The sequence below is a fragment of the Juglans regia genome, chromosome 4 (genome assembly GCF_001411555.2).
Source record: "Juglans regia cultivar Chandler chromosome 4, Walnut 2.0, whole genome shotgun sequence".
Taxonomy (NCBI): Eukaryota; Viridiplantae; Streptophyta; class Magnoliopsida; order Fagales; family Juglandaceae; genus Juglans; species Juglans regia.
In genome coordinates, this window is record NC_049904.1 from 2,843,353 (window position 1) to 2,862,819 (window position 19,467).

The window sequence follows — 19,467 nt, forward strand, 5'->3', positions numbered from 1 at the left end:
TCCGCCCCCGCATGAACGGAGCAAAGTTGCCCGTTCTGCCATGTGAAGGTAGGCGAACGAAGGCCCTGGGTGTGGAGCCCCCGTGCCCGCCCCTAATTTTAGCCCTTAAATTTGGAACAGATTCTAAACTTTGAATTTTAAATTAGATAAAAAGAAAACTATATAAAATAATGAAATTTATTTGAATGAAGAATCCAAATCGTACCTTTATCTCTTGTAGCTTATAAAAGCCCTCGTAAATGTCAGGCGTGATTGTCTGTCTCACGCGTTTTAGAAGTTAACGCAGTATATTCCTATTCCTTCTGAGTAGGATTTCCCTTTCGGTTTCACTTTATCTATCTTTCGATGAACATTCCTTGACCCCATGATCTCCCCATTTTTCCGATTCTTGGGGTCTCTGAGATTTCTTGCCTGTCTTTGAAGCCCGAGACTTTAATGGAAGCTCGAGTTGGTGTGGTTGTCGAAGGAGAGCAGAGAGCTCTGAACTCTGCTCACGGTTGCGTCGTCGACCGGAAATTTTTGCAGCAGCACAACCACACGAACCAATCACTGAAACAGAACTCTCAGATTGGGACGGTCCAACAGCTTCTCGCCGGTGGTATTGCGGGTGCTTTTGGAAAAACCTGCACGGCGCCTCTGGCTCGCCTTACGATCCTCTTTCAGGTCCGTTCTTTCAGTCTGTTTCTGATTTATAATCTGACATACGGAAACTTGTCGTTATTTATATTCTTCCGTGGGCCGTTACGGTTTGTGAATTTGAAACCTCACTGGGAATTGGGATTTTGGTTTGGGTTGGGGTTGGTTTCGTTGGTAGTATTAACGTTTCAAAGTTTTCTATTTAACGCGGATTTGTTAATTTGGGTTGCAATCTCTGTTAAAGAGGACACCAGAAGGTTTGGGGAAAAAAAAAACAGGCTTCATTTTCTTGGAAGCATACAACATAAATAATAAGAGAAGAAGGGGGGACAATGACAGAAGATATTATCTCGAAGCTCTGTACTATTTGATTGCATACATGAAACTGTAACAATCACTAGAGAAGATAGGATAGGAATTGCAACACAGCTCACTTAGAGGGTGAGTAGCCTCCAGGGAATGAGAGAGAAGAGAGAAATTCTAGAACTTTGATTCAAATAATTCTTCAGATGCTTTCTATAGGAATGCTGCGATGGATAATAAGTGGAACCTCTCTAACGGTTTTCCACAGAGTAGTAGCCAATCACTGGCCTTACTAGCTACAGTACAATTACTACTAATGGCCATGCAAGGCCTTACAGGAAATACAAGACAACAATTCCAAATAACCAAATAGGCTCGTGGCTCATAACCGAACTGACGCTTGCCTTCACTTCCAAACGGAGCTCACTTCATGTCCTGGCCCACGAATGGCCCAATGCGTGTGACAGAAACTCGTCTTGGATTTACAATTACCTCACTGTACCCATGTTTTAATCTTCGTGGGGAATATGCGAGGAATTGATAAAGAAAAGCAGTTTGATTTGATCTTTATCATGGACAGTTTTGTGTGAGTGCAACTTTTTTTTATTGTTCGGAAAGGATTGGTAGTAGGAAAGATTTCATATTGAGTTACTCACAAAGTTTGCTTATGTGATCATCAACCAATGGGGAAGAAGCTGGAGAAGCTTGCTTCATTTTTTACAAGTACGTAAACATTAGAAAGTGTTAGGTACAAATTAGCATGTACTGATTTTTTTCCAGAATGTTATATTTTCGTCACATTCATTTGAGAAATATGAATTCCAATTGTGGGGTTCAAATGAAAGTTTGTTAGTTTTTAATGACTAGAAGCACCTTTCTGTATGAATTTTTCAGAGAAGTAATGTTGATGGGTTTCATTGCTTTAATTGTTGACTATCAATTATAAATGATGCTAAGTATCATCATCGGTTTAATAAACTTCAAACTTAAACATGTAAATTGGTCTGTAATTTCCATCAACAATTTTTTTTTTCTTGGCACTTATTTCCTCCAACCGCTTAGGGTTGTTCTATATCATTCTTATTAGGTGCAAGGCATGCACTCTGATGTTGCAGCACTGAGTAAGGCTAGCATATGGCGTGAGGCTTCTCGAATCATCAACGAAGAAGGGTTCAGAGCCTTTTGGAAAGGCAATCTGGTTACGATTGCTCATCGTCTACCTTATTCTGCAGTCAACTTCTACGCATATGAACGCTACAAGAATGTGAGTGCCTATGTACTTTGAGTAATTCTGATATGCTGTTAAAAGTAGAATTTTTTTAATCGGTAAAAAAGAGTAGAATGGTATATTATCTTTGCAAGATGCGTAATATCATCTGTACATTTTTGTATGTTCTGCAGCTGTTGCATTCGATTATTGGGGAAAATCGTAGAGGTAATACAAGTTCAGATCTTTCTGTGCACTTTGTAGGTGGTGGATTGGCAGGAATAACAGCCGCCTCTCTTACATATCCTCTTGATCTTGTTAGGACACGTCTTGCAGCACAGGTAATGTTAGCATAGCTTGGGTGGTTTTTCTTATCCTGTCTCTGTGTGTGTATTCTCTCTCTCTCTCTCTTTGAGGGGTTAGAGTTAAATCAACTGTGAAAAAATGGCAAAAAGCCATTCCTTGTGTCTTTTGAGTTGAAAGTTTGTCTAAATTCAATTAATTTTTATACTCTGCAGACAAATTCAGCTTACTACAGAGGCATCTGGCATGCATTTCACACCATTTGTAGAGATGAAGGTTTTATGGGTTTATATAAAGGACTAGGAGCAACACTTTTGGTAGGCTTTTATACTTTTCCTATTCCTTATTTAAGGCTCCATTTTATTGACCTCAATTGGCATTCGAATGCTTTGTATGGTGCAGAATGTTGGACCCAGTATAGCAATAAGCTTTTCTGTTTATGAGACCTTGAGATCTTTTTGGCAGTGCCAAAGGTGAATACTCCATATTTTTGTTGAGGCATGATCGATATGGAGTTGTTTTTGCTGCATACTGTTCCGTGCAGCCTGGTTGAAATATTCTTACATTTTGATTTTGGCATCAGGCCCAATGATTCCACTGTCATGGTCAGTCTTGCTTGTGGCAGTCTTTCAGGCATTGCATCATCAACTGGTGAGTTCTCTGAGACCAACACTCCCTTTATCAGTCTTTGATGCATCAGTTACCTGGGTTTTGAAACAATGTTTTTACATTGCTTTGCAACTCTGATCATGTTGCTTGAATGTGTGGTTGCTGTTTTTTCTCACTCTAATTTTAATTCAGTCGCAGTAAGAAGAAATTGCATGCATAGATGGGACAAATCCAACCAAGAAAAAGATTTTACTTTCTTATTTCCAACCAAACCCTGTATTGACGTGACTTCATGGAAATGGTGTTGGAAAGTAGAGGAGTGGAAATATTGTTACACCACCTTCCTCTAGGGTTAGGAATGCTACCAACATTTAAAATATTTTCATGCAAGTCAGGTATAAAAGATTCCATAAAACGAAAACAATCCAAATTTTATTAGATAAATAGAGTCATGGTAGCACTTGTTAAAAACTTTTCCAAGTCTTGCACTTATTCACAAATTTTCCCACTAAATACAAAGAACATAAAATTAAAATCTCTTGGAAAGGTATAAAGTTCTAAGATCTGGTCTCATCCTCAGAAGCTAGGTCTGGTTCTCCAGCTCCTTTGTCATAATTTCTTCTCATGGGAATGTTAACATATAAACAATTGAATCACATACTCTGTAACCACATTGCACAATAAAAGTCATAGCCAATTTGGATTTCGTTTTAGAAAAGAACATGCTCATACATACATGTTGCATGCTTATGCACTTAGTTTCACTTTCCTTGTTAGTTGGTACCGCTGTTGACCCTTGTGAGTTAGGGTTAATGATCCTTGTATCTTGATTTTGGCCTCAACCATATGTTAGGAATCCATTCATGGGGATGACATCACTAGATGCACTACCACTTTGCCTGTCCTGGTGTTGCAATCCGTCCTTACCTTATGGGACCATCATACTTAGCATAGACAGTTCAGTAGAATCAGTATGTAGCGTACATGTCATACATTCAGCTATGAACTTGCTTTTTGCCTTGTCTTATCTTGTCTTATGGGATCTTATCATGCCTCTTCTTATCATGTCCTTGCCTTTCATTGGTGCATCACATAGTTTGAAGCATAGTAGACATGATCATCACATGCGGACGCACATTTACAATTTGATGCCGGACAAAATTTAGATTAATTCTAACGGCTAGTTCCAACAGATAATTGAAACAGAGAAGACGAGATTCTTCCAAAATACAGAGAAAACTCAAAATAATATTGATTAATAGTAAAATTCGAAAATTATTTTATGAAGCCTACAAGCTGGACTTAAATAGTTGCAAAATTCGTAATTATGAAGATTTTTCCAAAAAAATCTAAATTATTGTATGAGAAATAAATACATAAATAAACAAGAATCCAACTAAAAATTAGGCCAAAATCAAAATCAGAATCACTTCCAAAACTTGAAACCAAATATATACTAATAAGGTAAAAATGAGTATAAATATATGATTTGAGGGAAAATAAATACTATTGCCCTTAATCTAAGGAAGATATTAAGCTTTTCTTCTATATTTGTACAGATTCATCTTTTTAAGGTAGTACTTCAATGCAATCAACGTAGGATCTGGACGTAGATACCCCATATCAATTTTGGTTTGCACCACAAGTCCTTTGCATCCATTATTTTCATACATAAATAATAAAGGTGCATGGTACGTGGGCTATCAAAGAACAAGTCATGCTTCAAATAGCTATGGATCAAAATATGTGCATATCATATATAGATCGGAAAAGAGATCGCTTGTTTACAAATTTACAAAAGAGTGTGATTATAGCAAAATCAGTGGGACCATGATTTCTTACATAAAATAGATAAAAGGGTGGCATCACGATTACTTACAACTTCTAATGACCTGAGGAAAGCCAAAGCCAAACTAAGCCCATACTACAACAGGACTAGTCAATGTTAGGATTGAAGACCCTTAAAATCATTATGAAGAGCTTGAACTTCTCCTTTTCAAGTAATATGTGATCTCATTAATCAATGCCTTGTCTTATGTGGTACTCATTTGGCTTAGGCACTTACAGACGGGTAAACTGGTAAAGGCTAATAGGAACTTCTATTCTGAAGAGATTTGTTCGGAATTGCTGTTCTTTTTCTTCCCATGCTGATATCACTGTCGTCCACTGATATAAATAATTATAGACTTGGAACTTCTATCCTGAAGAGATAAGTTAGGGATTACTGTTCTTTTTCTTTGTTGATGTCACTGGCATACACTGATATAATTATGGACTTAACAGAGTAAATTCAAAAAGAAAGTCATGGCTAATGTGTACTAGACATTAATTATTTGTTGTTTTCTTTGTCAAAAAAATATTTTTTGTTTTCAATATATCTGTGTGAGTATCTTTTCCTCTCTTGATTACTTTCTAGCAACATTCCCTTTGGATCTCGTGAGGCGAAGGATGCAGTTAGAAGGGGCTGGTGGTCGAGCCCGTGTCTATAATACTGGCTTGTTTGGGACACTAGGTTACATAATCCGGAATGAAGGCGTGCGAGGCCTGTATAGAGGGATTATGCCAGAATACTACAAGGTTGTTCCCGGAGTAGGCATCATGTTCATGACTAATGAGACGCTAAAGATGCTTCTGTGACCCATCCCGGGAAGTTGTTAATTGCCAAAAGTTTCCCGTTTTCTGCCATTGACTATGCCACCAAGCTAACAAAGTCATAGACTCACTCTGTTTTGCAACATGGGAAGGTGGAGAAGAGAATGAAGTTCATAAAAGACACGAGGTAGGTAGAAGAATAGTTTCGGAATTTATGTTGAGAAATTATGTGGTGGTAGATTTTATCCTTGCTACCACGAGACCATATATATATATATAGATATTTTTTTGTATAGATTTTCAATGAGCCATACTAAAGCCTCGTTTGTTTTTACAAATGAGATGAATTGTGATAAAAGTTGAAAGTTGAATAAAATATTGTTACAATATATATTTTTTAATATTATTTTTATTTTGGGATTTGAAAAAGTTAAATTATTTATTTTATTTTATATAAAAATTTGAGAAAGTTGTAATGATTAGATGATATGAATTGAGATGAGTAGAGAAATTTCCTGAAAAAACACGAGGACCAAGTGTACCCAAGTCCAATATGATTAAGTAGTAACATATTCATGTTGCTGTTGGTGATCATATGATCACTATAGTTGTGTTGTTTAGCCAGCTTTTGTGTTACTTGCCTGCCCTTCTGCAGAATTACCTTTCCCAGGTGCTCATTTTGTTAATAGATCTGTATGTGTCCCATGTTGCAGAGAAATGATTACTTCTTTTAGATTAAGAAAAGGTATTAAGGACTCTTTTCATTGAAATATATTATGTTAATGTAATATTGGTTCTTTGGCTCAAGATAATAGACTTGGATTACAGAAAGTGTTTCGCCTTCTGCTATGGGGTATTGCCCTGTACATTCATTGAAGAAAAAAATTCAGTAAAAGGCAATCCAAGAAGATAATCTCTATGACGGATCCGTGCTCTGAGAATTACGCGACAAAATTTTCGAAACCATGTTACTAAATCCATATCTTTAATTAATTTGTTATATATTAATTAATTAATCTAGGTAGACTCTTACCATTTACTTATTTACTACATGCACTTAAGAAGTATCCTTGACATCTATTCACATTTCCCATTAGGTTAGAGCTGCTTGAATACAGGTTATGAATGCTATTTTGGCACAAGTATTTCTTCTTCTTCCTCATAAAATTTCCACTTTTGGATATTGCTTGGATCATTAAATGAATTATATGTTGCTTACAAGATTCCAAGAAACCAGATGCAGAAGAAAATTTTATTTTAGTTTTTGTTTAGATTTTCATGATGATATGTGAAAGGGGTATAAATAGTAGGCTCAACAGACCAGTCCATCAAAAGGCCACCACCAGGAGACAAGTGAGGAGATAAAGGAGGGGACAATGAAAAATAAATGTCAGATGGGAAGAGGAAAGAGAGGAAAATGAGGAAAAAAAATGAGAAATGTGAGGAAAACAAGTTAGATACGCGATATAAAGTTGATTTCCTCACCTACCACTGACAGGGCTACAATAAAAGGGAATTTGAGACCTGGGGAAAGGGAGACTTCTAGACTTCGAATGAATGATTAAGAAAAGATAGAGGTCATCTTCAACCTTAAGACAAGAGCTCTAAACTTCTCCAGAAAAGAGGTCATCGACCTCTATTGTACAGAGACAAATGAGAGACTCTAAAATAATCATATTATAGTGGATTTGTCCTCCAAATGATCCTGGACGTAGGTCATGTGTCGAACTATGTAAATCTGTGTGTCTCTATCTCTATTTACATTCCCAATATTTTTTTTTCTATTCACTGTTATTGATGTACGTACAAGCATTGTACTACCGCCTCGGACCGCCATTGAGGGTTTCAAACGACACCGAATGAGGCCCTGTTACCATCATGGGCTGGAAATGACTATTTCTCCTATTTCAGCCTGTTGTACAATTTTTAGCATTAACAATATGAATATGCAATCTAAAATATGTCTTGTTCTTTTCCTAAGTAAAGAGCTAATAGAAGAACACAGAGTTACACACCAACAACCTTCACCAAACAATAACACCAATGGTATATAGATTATCAGCACTTAAAAAAGAATCCAACTAGGGATACAGAGAAAGCAGCTCACCACCTCTCGAAATCTATCAAAAGGATAAAAGTTAAAACAAGTTATCAAGAATGAGAAACTAGAAGGTTCTTGTATCGATGAATACTGAAACTGCCCCAAATGTCCAAGTGAGTAAAAATAAAAATAAAACTAATACAAGTATTTATACTAAAAGCTAAATAAATCAGCCTAAAAGCTAAAGTGAATACAAATGAAATGTCAGGTAAATACAAAGGAAATGTAAAGTATAAAATAAAATGCAAGTACACGTGTGTAAAAAAACTATTTTACATCTTAATACACCCTTCAAGATGGAGAGTAAATGGAATGAACTCCCATCTTGGTGATTAAAAACTGAAATTGTTGAGAGCCATGAGGCTTGGTAAGAACATCTGCAAGTTGGTGCAGGGAAGAAAGATGAAATGTTTTGATGACTTCAGCTTGTATTTTGTCTCGGATGAAATGACAGTCTAACTCTATGTGCTTAGTCCGTTCATGAAAGACTGGATTGACAGTGATGTGTAGAGCATATTGACTGTCACAAAAAAGCTGAGCACTATGAGAATGAGAAACGTGAAAATCAGATAGAAGGGTTAGAAGCCAAACTATTTCACAAGTAGTGGATGCCATGACCCTATATTCAGTCTCAACTGAAGAACGAGAAACATTATGCTGTTTCTTAGTTTTCCAAGAGATCAATGTGTCACCAAGAAAAACACAGAAACCAATGGTAGATATTCTGCTGTCAGGACAAGAAGCCCAGTTTGAATTTGCAAAAGCCTTGATTGTTAGTGAATTATGAGCTGGAAAAAATAGACCAAGACCAAGAGTATTTTTAACATATTGCAAAATCCTATGAGCTTCATTCAGAAGAGGTAGTCTAGGTTGATCCATTAATTGACTAAGTCTCTCAATTGAGTAACACAAATATGATCTTGTAATTGTAAGGTAGAGAAGCCTACCAATTAACCTCCGAAATACTGTAGGATTTGGCAGCAAGTCACCATCATCTTTACTAAGCTTCAAATTTTGCTCCATAGAGAAAGATATTGGTTTACATGCTAAAAAATCAGCATCTTGTAAAATTTCAAGAGCATATTTTTGCTGACACAGTGAAATGCCATTGGGTGATCTGGCCACCTCTAAGCCAAGAAAATACTTGAGGGAACCAAGATCCTTGAGCTTGAATTTAGCATTAAGTAAAGATTTCAAAGACTTCATAGCTTCCAAATCACTACTAGCTATCAAAATATCATCAACATAAACCAATAGAGCAATAAAAGAATGACTAGTGGAGTTAGTAAATAAGGAATAATCAGATTTGGACTGCACAAATCCCAAATCAAGAAGAGTGGCAGAAAACTTAGAGAACCATTGCCGAGAGGCTTGTTTGAGGCATTAAGGGATTTATTCAATTTGCAAACTTGTGACCCCCTTTTAACACGAAAACCAAGAGGTAACTTCATGTATACCTCCTCCAAAAGATCACCATGCAAAAAAGTATTGTTGACATCAAGTTGAATAAGATGCCAATTCTTAACATCAGCAATGGCTAACAAAGTTCTGACAGCAGTCATTTTGGCAATAGGTGAAAAGGTTTCAGAATAATCTAAACTTTTTGTTTGAGTAAAACCTTTTGTCACAAGCCTTTCTTTGTACCTCTCCACAAAACCATCAGAAACGTACTTAATCTTATAAACCCATTTATAGCCTATGGGTTGTATACCTGGAGGCAAATTGACAACAGTCCAGGTATTATTGAATTCTAAAACATTTGGAACAAGAACTCGTACATGTCTTGCAGGCTAATATCGAGAATTCCTCCAGAATTAAATTTGAAAATATCTCAAAAATGTCGACTAAGCAAAATTAAGATTTTACCAGATTGATGTTAAATTTTTGCAAATACATTTAACTTTTTCTGAACAGCCATTTCTTCTTGAAATCATGACCGGTGGTGGAAATTCGTGGTCGTGGGTAATGTGTCGTGTCCAATTATGGACATTTGATTATATGGATTAATTAGAATACGATCCGTTAAGTTAAACGGGTCAAATATTCAAACTCTAACATGACTCATTTCAACCATGCATTTTTCATATAAATGGGTTGAACTAACCTCATAACTCATTTGACCTGATTAACATATATAATCTCACATAAAAGTTAAAATATATGTTTATTAGTAGCCATAGTATCTAAAAAAATAATAATAAGACTGCCTACTAACAAAAAATATAATATTTTTTAGATTTTAACCTATAATAAAATCAATATTATATATAAAATCAACAATAAACAATATGAGCATAGGTCTAGAAATATTACAATCCTAATAATAAAACATAAGTATATTGAGAAATACCAATATCACAGCTGAACAATAATTAAATTGTAATTTTGAAATAAAATTTAAACTGGTTATTGCGGGTTGATTTAAGGTTAAATAAGTGACTCATTATTGACCTGTTTATTAAACGTGTCTCAATGGGTCAACCTAGTTTTACCCAAACCCATTTATATCAAAACCAAACCTGCTAATTTCGTGTCGTAAGGCTTGCGGTTCATTCATCTGACCATACATAGATCCACTTGCAATATTTTGTTCACTAACTAATTAATAATTACCGAAAGTTTCTCATTTATGGTTGCTCACTAGGTTTGCTACCCGCGCCCCCTAGACAGGGGATGCACTTGCCCTGCCCCCCGCCCCTGCATGGGCAGTGGGACAATTTGGGCCCCTAAACCCCAACACCACCCCATAGCGGGTGTTTTCGTTTGGTCGTCTGCCCCACCTCGCCCACCAATGGCACTGGAAAAAGCCAAAAAATCTAAAAAAAACAACTGAAACATAGCAACAAATCTATATGTCCATCAAATCTATCATCCAACAACAAATCTAAAAATTACAAAGACCAAACAAGACACGACAATAAAATAAAATAAAATAAAATAAAGGCCACGACCCATGACAAGACCACGGCATGGAGAGAATGGCGGAGGGAGAGAGAGAAAAGAGGAGAGGAGAGAACTGAGAAGTTAAGAACAATGGAGAGAGAGAGAGAGAGAGAGAGAGAGAGAGAGAGAGAGAGAGTTAGGGTTTTCTAATTTATATACTCATTTGTAAGTATAAAACGACGTTATTTGAGATTTTCTCCAAAATGATGTCATTTTATACTTAGGAACTTGTTTATATATTGTAACACCTCATTCCCTTAGGATATGTATGTCACGTACATTCATAAATATAGCCAGTCAAGAGATCTTATAATTTAATAAATATTTATTTTATAAAAAGAATTATTTAATAAAATATGTCTCCCTTAATATTAAATAATAAAACTTTACTGAATAAATTGTTTGTCATAACGGAATTTATTCTAAGAAGTCTATAACTATATCAACTGCTCCATCTAAGCCTGGCCCACCTACTCACTTAGGTGGTTAAAAGAATATGAAATAAAACTAAAATGAATCGAAAACTCAATACGAAATCCATCATAACGTAAACATACTAATCGTAAGGTTTTTCATAAAATATTTCATGCTGAGAATTTAAAATCATGATTGTTCATACGTATGTTTATGGCATGCATGACTTGTCTTGAGTTATCTGATTATCTAATTGATCTGAGTTATCTAATTGTCCAACTGATATGAATTATCTAACTGTCTGAATTGCCAACACGCTTAACTTTGTCCAAGATTGTGTATAGGTCCACATCCTGTAGCCACATGGGGAACTACTGATCTGATTTAATAATATACTTTGGTGGATCACACTTGAGTCTGTGGCTTGCACATCCACCCTGACTACATTGGTACCATGCATCTGAATGACCATTTTATTAACTGTTATGAGGTCGTCTTACACTTGATCTTATAAAAACTTACGTGTCTTATGAAACGTGACATAAATGAGATTCAAAATACATATATAAGTATAATATGCGGAGTGAAACATGATATGAATTATGATGAATGACGTGCTTGCAGATATCATGACATGCATGGTACATAAATATTAGCTTCCAAAGAACTGACTTTAATAAAAATATATACTAGTTAACATATGCTAACTTTAATTTATGATTAGGTTACTTACCTCGTAGTGTTGCTTCCGAAATGTCACTTCATAACTGGTTACCGAGAGAAAGGAAAGAGAGTACGACAGTATAGATCTGAGGGCTGAGATATTCCATGACATCAACAACAAGAGAGGAAGGGTGGTCGTGTTCTTTAGGGTGTCTACTGGCTGATTCCGGTGAGTGGGTGTCTCGGTTTAAGGAAGGGAGGGCTACGGTGAGGGTGGTTTGTAGTGTTTGTGGTGGTTTGCCTTATCTACAGGGGATGAAAGTTGAGTGGTGGTCATTTCTGGGTGTGGCTGAGCAGCCGATGGTGGCTGGTGCTCATATGTGTGGTGCAACCCGAGAGGACGAGGGACTTTCAATGCTTGTAAACCGAGAGAACAATAAAGCAAGAACAGGGGCTTGTTGTGAGAATAGTTGTGTTTTGAATTCGTAGAGAGAGGTTGTGTATATAGAGGAAGGGCTCGACATGTTTGATTTGGGGTTGAACATCGACTGTTGTAATCAAAAGTTTCGGTCATCTTATTAGGTAAAAGATGGAGGGTGACTGAGAGTTGGATTTGATGTGAGTTTTATGTTTCATCTATATACAGTGGAAGGGACCGACTTGATGAGGTTAATGTTATTGATGAGGATTGTGTGTAATATGATGGTGGTGGGATTTGGTAATGGGAATTTGGGACCGAGATAAATATGTAAAATTGATCCGGTTAATAGCTAAGAGTTTAAGAAATAAGATGGAGAATTTCAGATCGAATCAGCAGTTCATTTGATGTAGGACTCGGAGCGACTGAGACTGTAGGGAATGTCGATTGCTGATGATTAAAATGAGAAAAATCTAATTTTCATGGTTTAACTGCATTTATCTTAAAATAATAATATTATTAGCAATAGTAATACTAATCTTTAAAAAGTTTATGATAACGTCAAAATTAATAACTAAACTAAGATTATTTTATTGTTATAGTTTTATTTCTTCTTATCATCATCATCATCATCATCATCATCATCATCATCATCATCATCATCATTATTATTATGATCCGTACGTTACACACACACACATATATATATATATTTTTATATATATGAATTTGGGTCGGCTGGACGGGATAAACCCCGGGCTATAGAAGTTTTTGAGAAATACTATCTCCAGGATGAGATAGAGAGAACCTTTTCATTAATGATTTATATTCATGTGATTACACAACTGTACAAAAGTTACAGTGGAAAAAATTGACGTAAAAACAATATATACACATGCAGTTGGTTATTTCCTAAAAATACATGCATGCAGACATATTTGACTTGGAGGAAGTTATGGGATTTTATCCTTTGTCATGCAAAAATTTCGGAGAAGATTCTGAGGGACGTTGCACAAATTGCTGAGTGTTCTTATTATCTATCGTTCAAGGATCCTGGGATTCCTATGATGCAGATCTAGCTTTCAGGCATGAGCCTAGCCGGCCCGGGCCCTATCCCCTGGCAACTAAAAACGTGTGGGCATCCGTTCACAGATCCCCCATTTGCGGGCGGGGCGCCACCCACCCCTATTGCTCATTGCTTTGTTAGAGCATCTTCATTGACTTAAATAAAGCTGAAGGATAGTTAAAATTTAGATAATTTATGTCAAAAAGACCCTACATGATAAGATTTGGCATCTCTAAAATAATTTAGATTTCTACTATAGTGGTTGGCTAAAGATTGAGAACCACAATTGATTCATAAAATATTAAAATATTAATTTATTACTCCAACCACTTGTAGGTGTTTATGTATGTGCATATTTTTTATTGACATTGAAATATTGGGTATGTTGTTAGATATTTGGTTAGTGAATAAGTAATTTAGATAGAATTTTAAATAAGTTTAATCTCAATTTTTGGTTATTAGCATTAAATGACGTTTGAAAATATAATTTTTTTAAATATTAATTTAATTAGAATATAATTATTATTAATATTAAATTAGTAGAATTATAAAATGTGATACAAATAAATTAAATAAAAAAATTATTAATTAAATAATATTTTATTATTATATAGAGAGTGAATGACTAATCTAATGTGGGAATTGAATTTAAATAGAATGGACAAATGCAAAAAAATATAATATTGGCTAAATTTTAAAGATGCATTTGGTCAAGCCAATGAGAATACTCTTAGATGCTGATTTTAAAAATATATGCATGATAAGTTCGGCTCCATCCTTTTTCACTATATACCATTGACTTCACTTTTTCACTTGTATGGTTCAATAGTACTGTTACGGCCTAATTAATAAACATGGAGTGCATTTTATAATTATCATAAAATCTACTCGTACTAGATTTGAAAAGAATTAAACTGCAATCCCCTTCAACTAAAAAGGCCTGCTGTGAGCTAGGTTACAATAAGCTAGCTAAAGAAATATGAGGTTTTAAGAATTTTGTCCGAAAAGGAAAAATCTCAATTATTACTTACATAAAAATAAAATACGTAATAAACTAAAAATCTTACCAAAAACCTAGCCCAAGCTGAAATAAAAATCATCTCTGAAAGTGAAAAAAAATATTTTCATAAAAGAAAAAATAACTTAAATTGATGATTTGGAGTAGGGGTGGGCAGCGGGGGCCCACACCCCACTACCCCACACTGCCCATGTGGGGCCCCTCGCCCCGCTAGGAGAATGCCCAATGGGGGTGGGTGGCGGGCTGACTCCAACGGGGCCCCGACCCCCCGCTCAGCTATATATAAAAAAATAAATTTTAAATATTTATATAAATAAATAAATTTTATAATATATACAATTTGTTGAAAACTTGAAGGTGTATTCAAGTTACTGGATTGCCTTGACCTCCTAGGCCAACCTTATAGGAGGTCAAAACAATCTAAAATATAACTTTAATGAGTTTAATTTTTTTTTTTTGTATTTATAAATTTTAATTTATAATTTGGGTTCAAAAAAATATTTTTGGAATTGTTTTAGACCCAAAAATAGTTTTTAGACACAATTAGTCATGGGTAAGTATTGGAATGGGCGAGGAGCGGGACGGATAAGATTTTTGACCCCACCCCCCAGCACCGTGGTGGGGTTGAAAACCCTTCTGCTGCATGGTGCGGGTATCACTCCTAATTTGGAGGGAAAAACGGCTGATTTTAGAGTAAAAAAAGAGACTATCTGTAATAACCGGGCTTAGGCCCAGCCCCTTTATTTTGGTCAGATGCAAGCCCAGCCCACGAGCTGGTTGAGTGAAGAACGGCGCCGTTTGGTGCAGGGATTTACTTCCCTTGCACTGTTTTTCTTTTTCCCCCGTAAACCCTCATTGCTGCAGAACGTGTTTTCCTCCATGCCGTGCAACTGCTCCCACGCCCAAGCCACGATTTTATGTGTTTCGGATCTGCACATGAGTGTTTTCCTCATCACTCTTCCGTATTAATTAGATCCTCTCTTGCATGAATTGATTTTTTCATCTTGGCTAGCATTTTCGGAGTCCCGTGAAGCTTGCATTGTTCTGGTTCTTCGAAGTGTTGTTCGGCCTCTTGAACAAGTTGGTAATATTTTTTTTTCTTCTTCCTTTTTTTTTCTTTCCTGCAATCCGAATCGCCTCCTTCATTCTTGTTTATTATTATTATTATTTTTTTTTCTTTCTCTGCTGTTGTTTTTTTTTTCTTTCTTTTCCAGTTCGCCTGGTTTGCACGCACGGCCTCCTTTGATTTTTTTGCTACTCGAATTTTTCTGCACACACACGGTTTGACTTGCACACACACATTCTGATATATTCGGATTGTTTATCACACACACACACGCTGATTGTTTAACCGTGCATTACACTTAGTTTTAAATTTTTCACTTTGTGCAAACCACTAGTTCTTTTCAGTGGAAGGTTTTGTGAAATTCATTTTGGGTTGGTGCATTATTTGTTAGAGCGGTGGAGTGTGTGGGAATTGTGGATGTGTAGGAGTATAGTTTCGGAATGATTCGTGAGACAGTTTGAATTTTATTATAATTTATTATTGTTTATTTGAATTGTATTATTTTTATTATTGTTTATTGGAATTTTATTATTTCAGACTCTTTAGTGTAAAACAATGGGAGTTTTGGAACTAGTTGTATTGGATTTTGTGCAAGTTTTGAATTGTTGAATGAGTAGAGTATTGATGCGTGCACTGAAATTGTTTTATTCGAAGTTTGGAAGCGAAGTTTGGATTGGATTATGTTTTAAAGATTGGAGTTGCTGTGGTTGGTTTTTGAAATGATTATAGTCGGTTGGTATTATTAGAAGGTGTGGATGTTTTGAGTTTCAATTGCGAATGGTTTGAAGAGAGTTGTTCGGATTTAATTGTTAGATAGTTATGGAGCTGTGAAGGGACTGTTTGATTTTTATTCATTAAATAGCAGGCTACTAGATTGGTTATTAAATATTGGATATATGTTCTTTTGTTTAGGTGGTGTTACTTTTAGAGTTCCGGCTCAAGGTGTTGATAATTCGAAGAAGTCAGGTAAGCGGGGTTTATATACTAGTTTTACATAAAATAAATGAAAGGAGGTTGACGTTGAGAATAAATGTGTTTAATTTTTGAAAGAGATGATCTGAAAACAACCTCAAATGTTTATTCTGCATATGCATAAATTCTATACAAAGGAAAGTGTTTTTCTGTCATGACTGGTGTAGACATGAGCTAGTTTTGTGTACTTTATTTCTGAACTATGTAAAGAGCGAATATGAAAATCTGGAAGTTTTGTTATGAACAAATGAGAATATTTTGTTTATGTTTATCTCGAACATGTGAAATGATCTGAAGCTTTTCAGTGTTTTGTTTTGATATGATGTGTCATCTGAGAATCTTGGCATGATGTTCTGATTCTGTATATGATTGTAACCGGATTTTCGATGAAATCCGTTCTGTTTCTGTTAAGGCCCAGCCACGGGTATAATGGTGGTTTATAACCCTACCACGGGGGTGAAACATGGAAAATGGCCCAGCCACGGGTATAATGGTGGTTTATAACCCTACCACGGGGGTGAAACATGGAAAATGGCCCAGCCACGGGTATAATGGTGGTTTATAACCCTACCACGGGGGTGAAACATGGAATATGACCCAGCCACGGGTATAATGGTGGTTTATAACCCTACCACGGGGGTTAAACATGGTATTGTCCCGATGTGATGCTAAGAGATGATTTAATTATAATGTTTCAGTTTGGAAATGCCAACGGAAGTTCTTTTTGGAATAAGTTTATTTTCTGAAAACTTCGCTCTAATGTTTTGTAAAAGTTTTGTTTCTGCATTCTGAAAGTAAATGTTTTGTTCGGCTTATCAAATGTTATAAATGCTCATGTTTACATGCTGGTATATGCTCCTTGCTTGCTGAGTTGTTGATAACTCACCCCGTTAATCTTCATAATATTTCAGATGACATCGATGGTTCAGCTGAGGATCAGTATTAGAGTCTATGGAGAAGATTAGCACTGATTTGTGGTTGGGTATCTCATGTTACTAGTGTTGGTGTTAGAGACTAATTATTTTCTTAAGTTGCATCAATGGATTTAGACGGTTTATGGAGATTTATGTTAATGTTTTATTATTTCTAGTTGTTATTTGAGACAAGAAGAAGAGTTGATTTTATTTGGGTTATTTGGATTGAATATTGGATAAATGAACTTATTTGATGTGTTTAATTGAAGTATTTACGTTCGATTTGAGTTTTGGGAAAGTGGATATATTATTGATTTTGGGAGTACTCTAGCCTTGTTAGAGCTGATTATCAGGTTTTATGAGTTAACTCTCCGGACCCTCGGGGTCGGGGCGTTACACTATCAAGCATAGCTTGGTGACCCACAATATGCATGCCGAAAAAATCTTTCCAAATTTGAGTCATATGCACTATTATGGTACCCGTGTCGAAAGTTATGGCCAAAATAGTACTACGTGTGTGCAATAATATTGCCCAAATCCAAGGAATTTTCACCATTAATTTTTGTCATATTTGCACTGATCTGTCTTTTCGAAATAGTCTATTGCTATCAACATCAAATCTGCAAACTTAGAATCATCGGACCCAGATCTTCTGCATCATAAAGATTCACATGATCAGATATATTCACAAGGCTTAAGATTCTTCAGTTACAGAGGTAAGCTTCAAGAACACTAAAGCACTTGGTTATTTATGCAGACAATTAGTTTCTGATATGAGGAATTTTCTCTTCAGTATCTATGAGTGTAATGATAATTTAGAGAAGATTTCCTGTAAGGAAAGATCTCTAATCCCTGAGAAAAAGCAGTCAAGGTAGAAGTTACTGCCTATGGAAAGTAAGGTACCTTGGAAAAATCATTGGTTATGAAAGAACAGAATCATTGATGATTCTGGTTAGAGCACCTTATCACGGCTTTATACCATATGCCCCCCTCGCAATATATTAATAAATCTCCACTTTGAGGATCATCATCATGTTAACACCATGAATCGTTATAAATTCCTATCATCATACACAAGAACTTCATCCCTTCCAGCTAGATAGTGGAAACCTTCAACAGATCACCAATTTGCTTTGTGTCTTCCATCTCTCTTGTTTGTTTCCCATTGATGTTCAATTGCGTCAGGTACAGGTAATCTGCATCCTGAGGTTTAGATCACTATCTTTCGTTGTATCTAGTCCTTGGGAAGCAGATTATCTCTTCCTTGCCCGCAATGAAAAGCTTGAAGATAACCTGTAGAGGCCAAACTTCTTGATGGTCCGCTAACCTGTCGAAGGAAATCTCTCTCTCTCTCTCTCTCTCTCTAAGATATCTTTGCTGCTGCATTTTCAGGTTAACATGCTTAAAGAGCTAGGGCAAAGAAGTAGTTCATCTTCCTGAACAGTGAGTCCTTGTGGTCGTGCTGGCACACTGCAGAGGAATTGCTGCTCACTAAATGAACTTCTGCCCTTGTTCTGAAGATTTTTGCTGCTTATGCACAAGCATGTCTCGTACATAAATGATAAATGTGTTGTACGTCTCCATTAATGGCGTGATCTCTACATGGAATGTTGGCGGACATATTCTTCGCAAATTACGTATAAAGTATAATGAATTATCGATCACAGTTTAGACATGCATGTATTCTCAGTTAATGACAGCGTGGTGATCCAGCTTCAATCTGCCTAACTCATGAAGATAAACTACGACAGCACAAGACAATAGTGAAGTACATTATTCATGCAGCTCAATTCAAATATCTGGCATGCATGCCTCATTTTAGGTTTGAATTAGTTATACGTACCCTAATGAAATGACGTTTTATTTCCTACTTCTTAGTTGCAGGTTGAGATTGTGTTCTTCACATGCTAAAAGAATCTTCTATTGTATTATCTTTATTACCACAATAAACCTACTCAATTTATTGGCAATAAGATTAAAAAAAAGAGTTTCGAAGATAAAAGGTTTGCTACCATTTATGACTATTAATTCAATATACAGGGACAAAATGACTTCATTTTCATCTTATATACAGTGATTGTTGATTTCTCATTGTTTGTCTTTTCTCACCACTTAACTTTTTCATCATTTTATTATTGCTTTTACAATAAAGAAAAAATACTATTAATCTTAGGGTTGTAAATAAAAAAAAATTATTCGACAAACCACTCCAGATCGGTTCAGTCAAGCTCGAGTTTGGCTC

General features: G+C 35.8%; 2 protein-coding genes across 5 annotated transcripts; one reads left to right on the forward strand and one right to left on the reverse strand.

Annotated features, from left to right (window-relative positions):
* LOC109013364 (mitochondrial substrate carrier family protein B-like) lies at positions 1 to 6,034 on the forward strand. 4 transcript variants are annotated; one of them, XM_018995427.2, is made up of 7 exons: positions 1 to 663; positions 2,027 to 2,203; positions 2,341 to 2,487; positions 2,665 to 2,766; positions 2,852 to 2,922; positions 3,033 to 3,100; positions 5,506 to 6,011. In XM_018995427.2, exons 1-7 carry the CDS (start codon positions 436 to 438, stop codon positions 5,514 to 5,516), a joined length of 804 nt encoding a protein of 267 aa, XP_018850972.1. In that variant the 5' UTR covers positions 1 to 435; the 3' UTR covers positions 5,517 to 6,011. The 4 variants fall into 4 exon arrangements, with proteins under 4 accessions (XP_018850972.1, XP_018850969.2, XP_018850970.2 ...); XM_018995424.2 differs by having other exon boundaries at positions 196 to 663; positions 5,475 to 6,034; XM_018995425.2 differs by lacking the exon at positions 5,506 to 6,011 and adding an exon at positions 3,251 to 4,442 and having other exon boundaries at positions 243 to 663.
* Positions 6,035 to 8,042: 2,008 nt separating this feature from the next.
* On the reverse strand, positions 8,043 to 9,313 carry LOC109013366 (uncharacterized mitochondrial protein AtMg00810-like). The gene is made up of 2 exons (XM_035689117.1): positions 9,161 to 9,313; positions 8,043 to 9,062 (listed from the first exon to the last, which is right to left on the reverse strand). The coding sequence occupies exons 1-2, from the start codon at positions 9,311 to 9,313 to the stop codon at positions 8,043 to 8,045; spliced, it is 1,173 nt and encodes a 390-aa protein (XP_035545010.1).
* Positions 9,314 to 19,467: the final 10,154 nt, after the last annotated feature.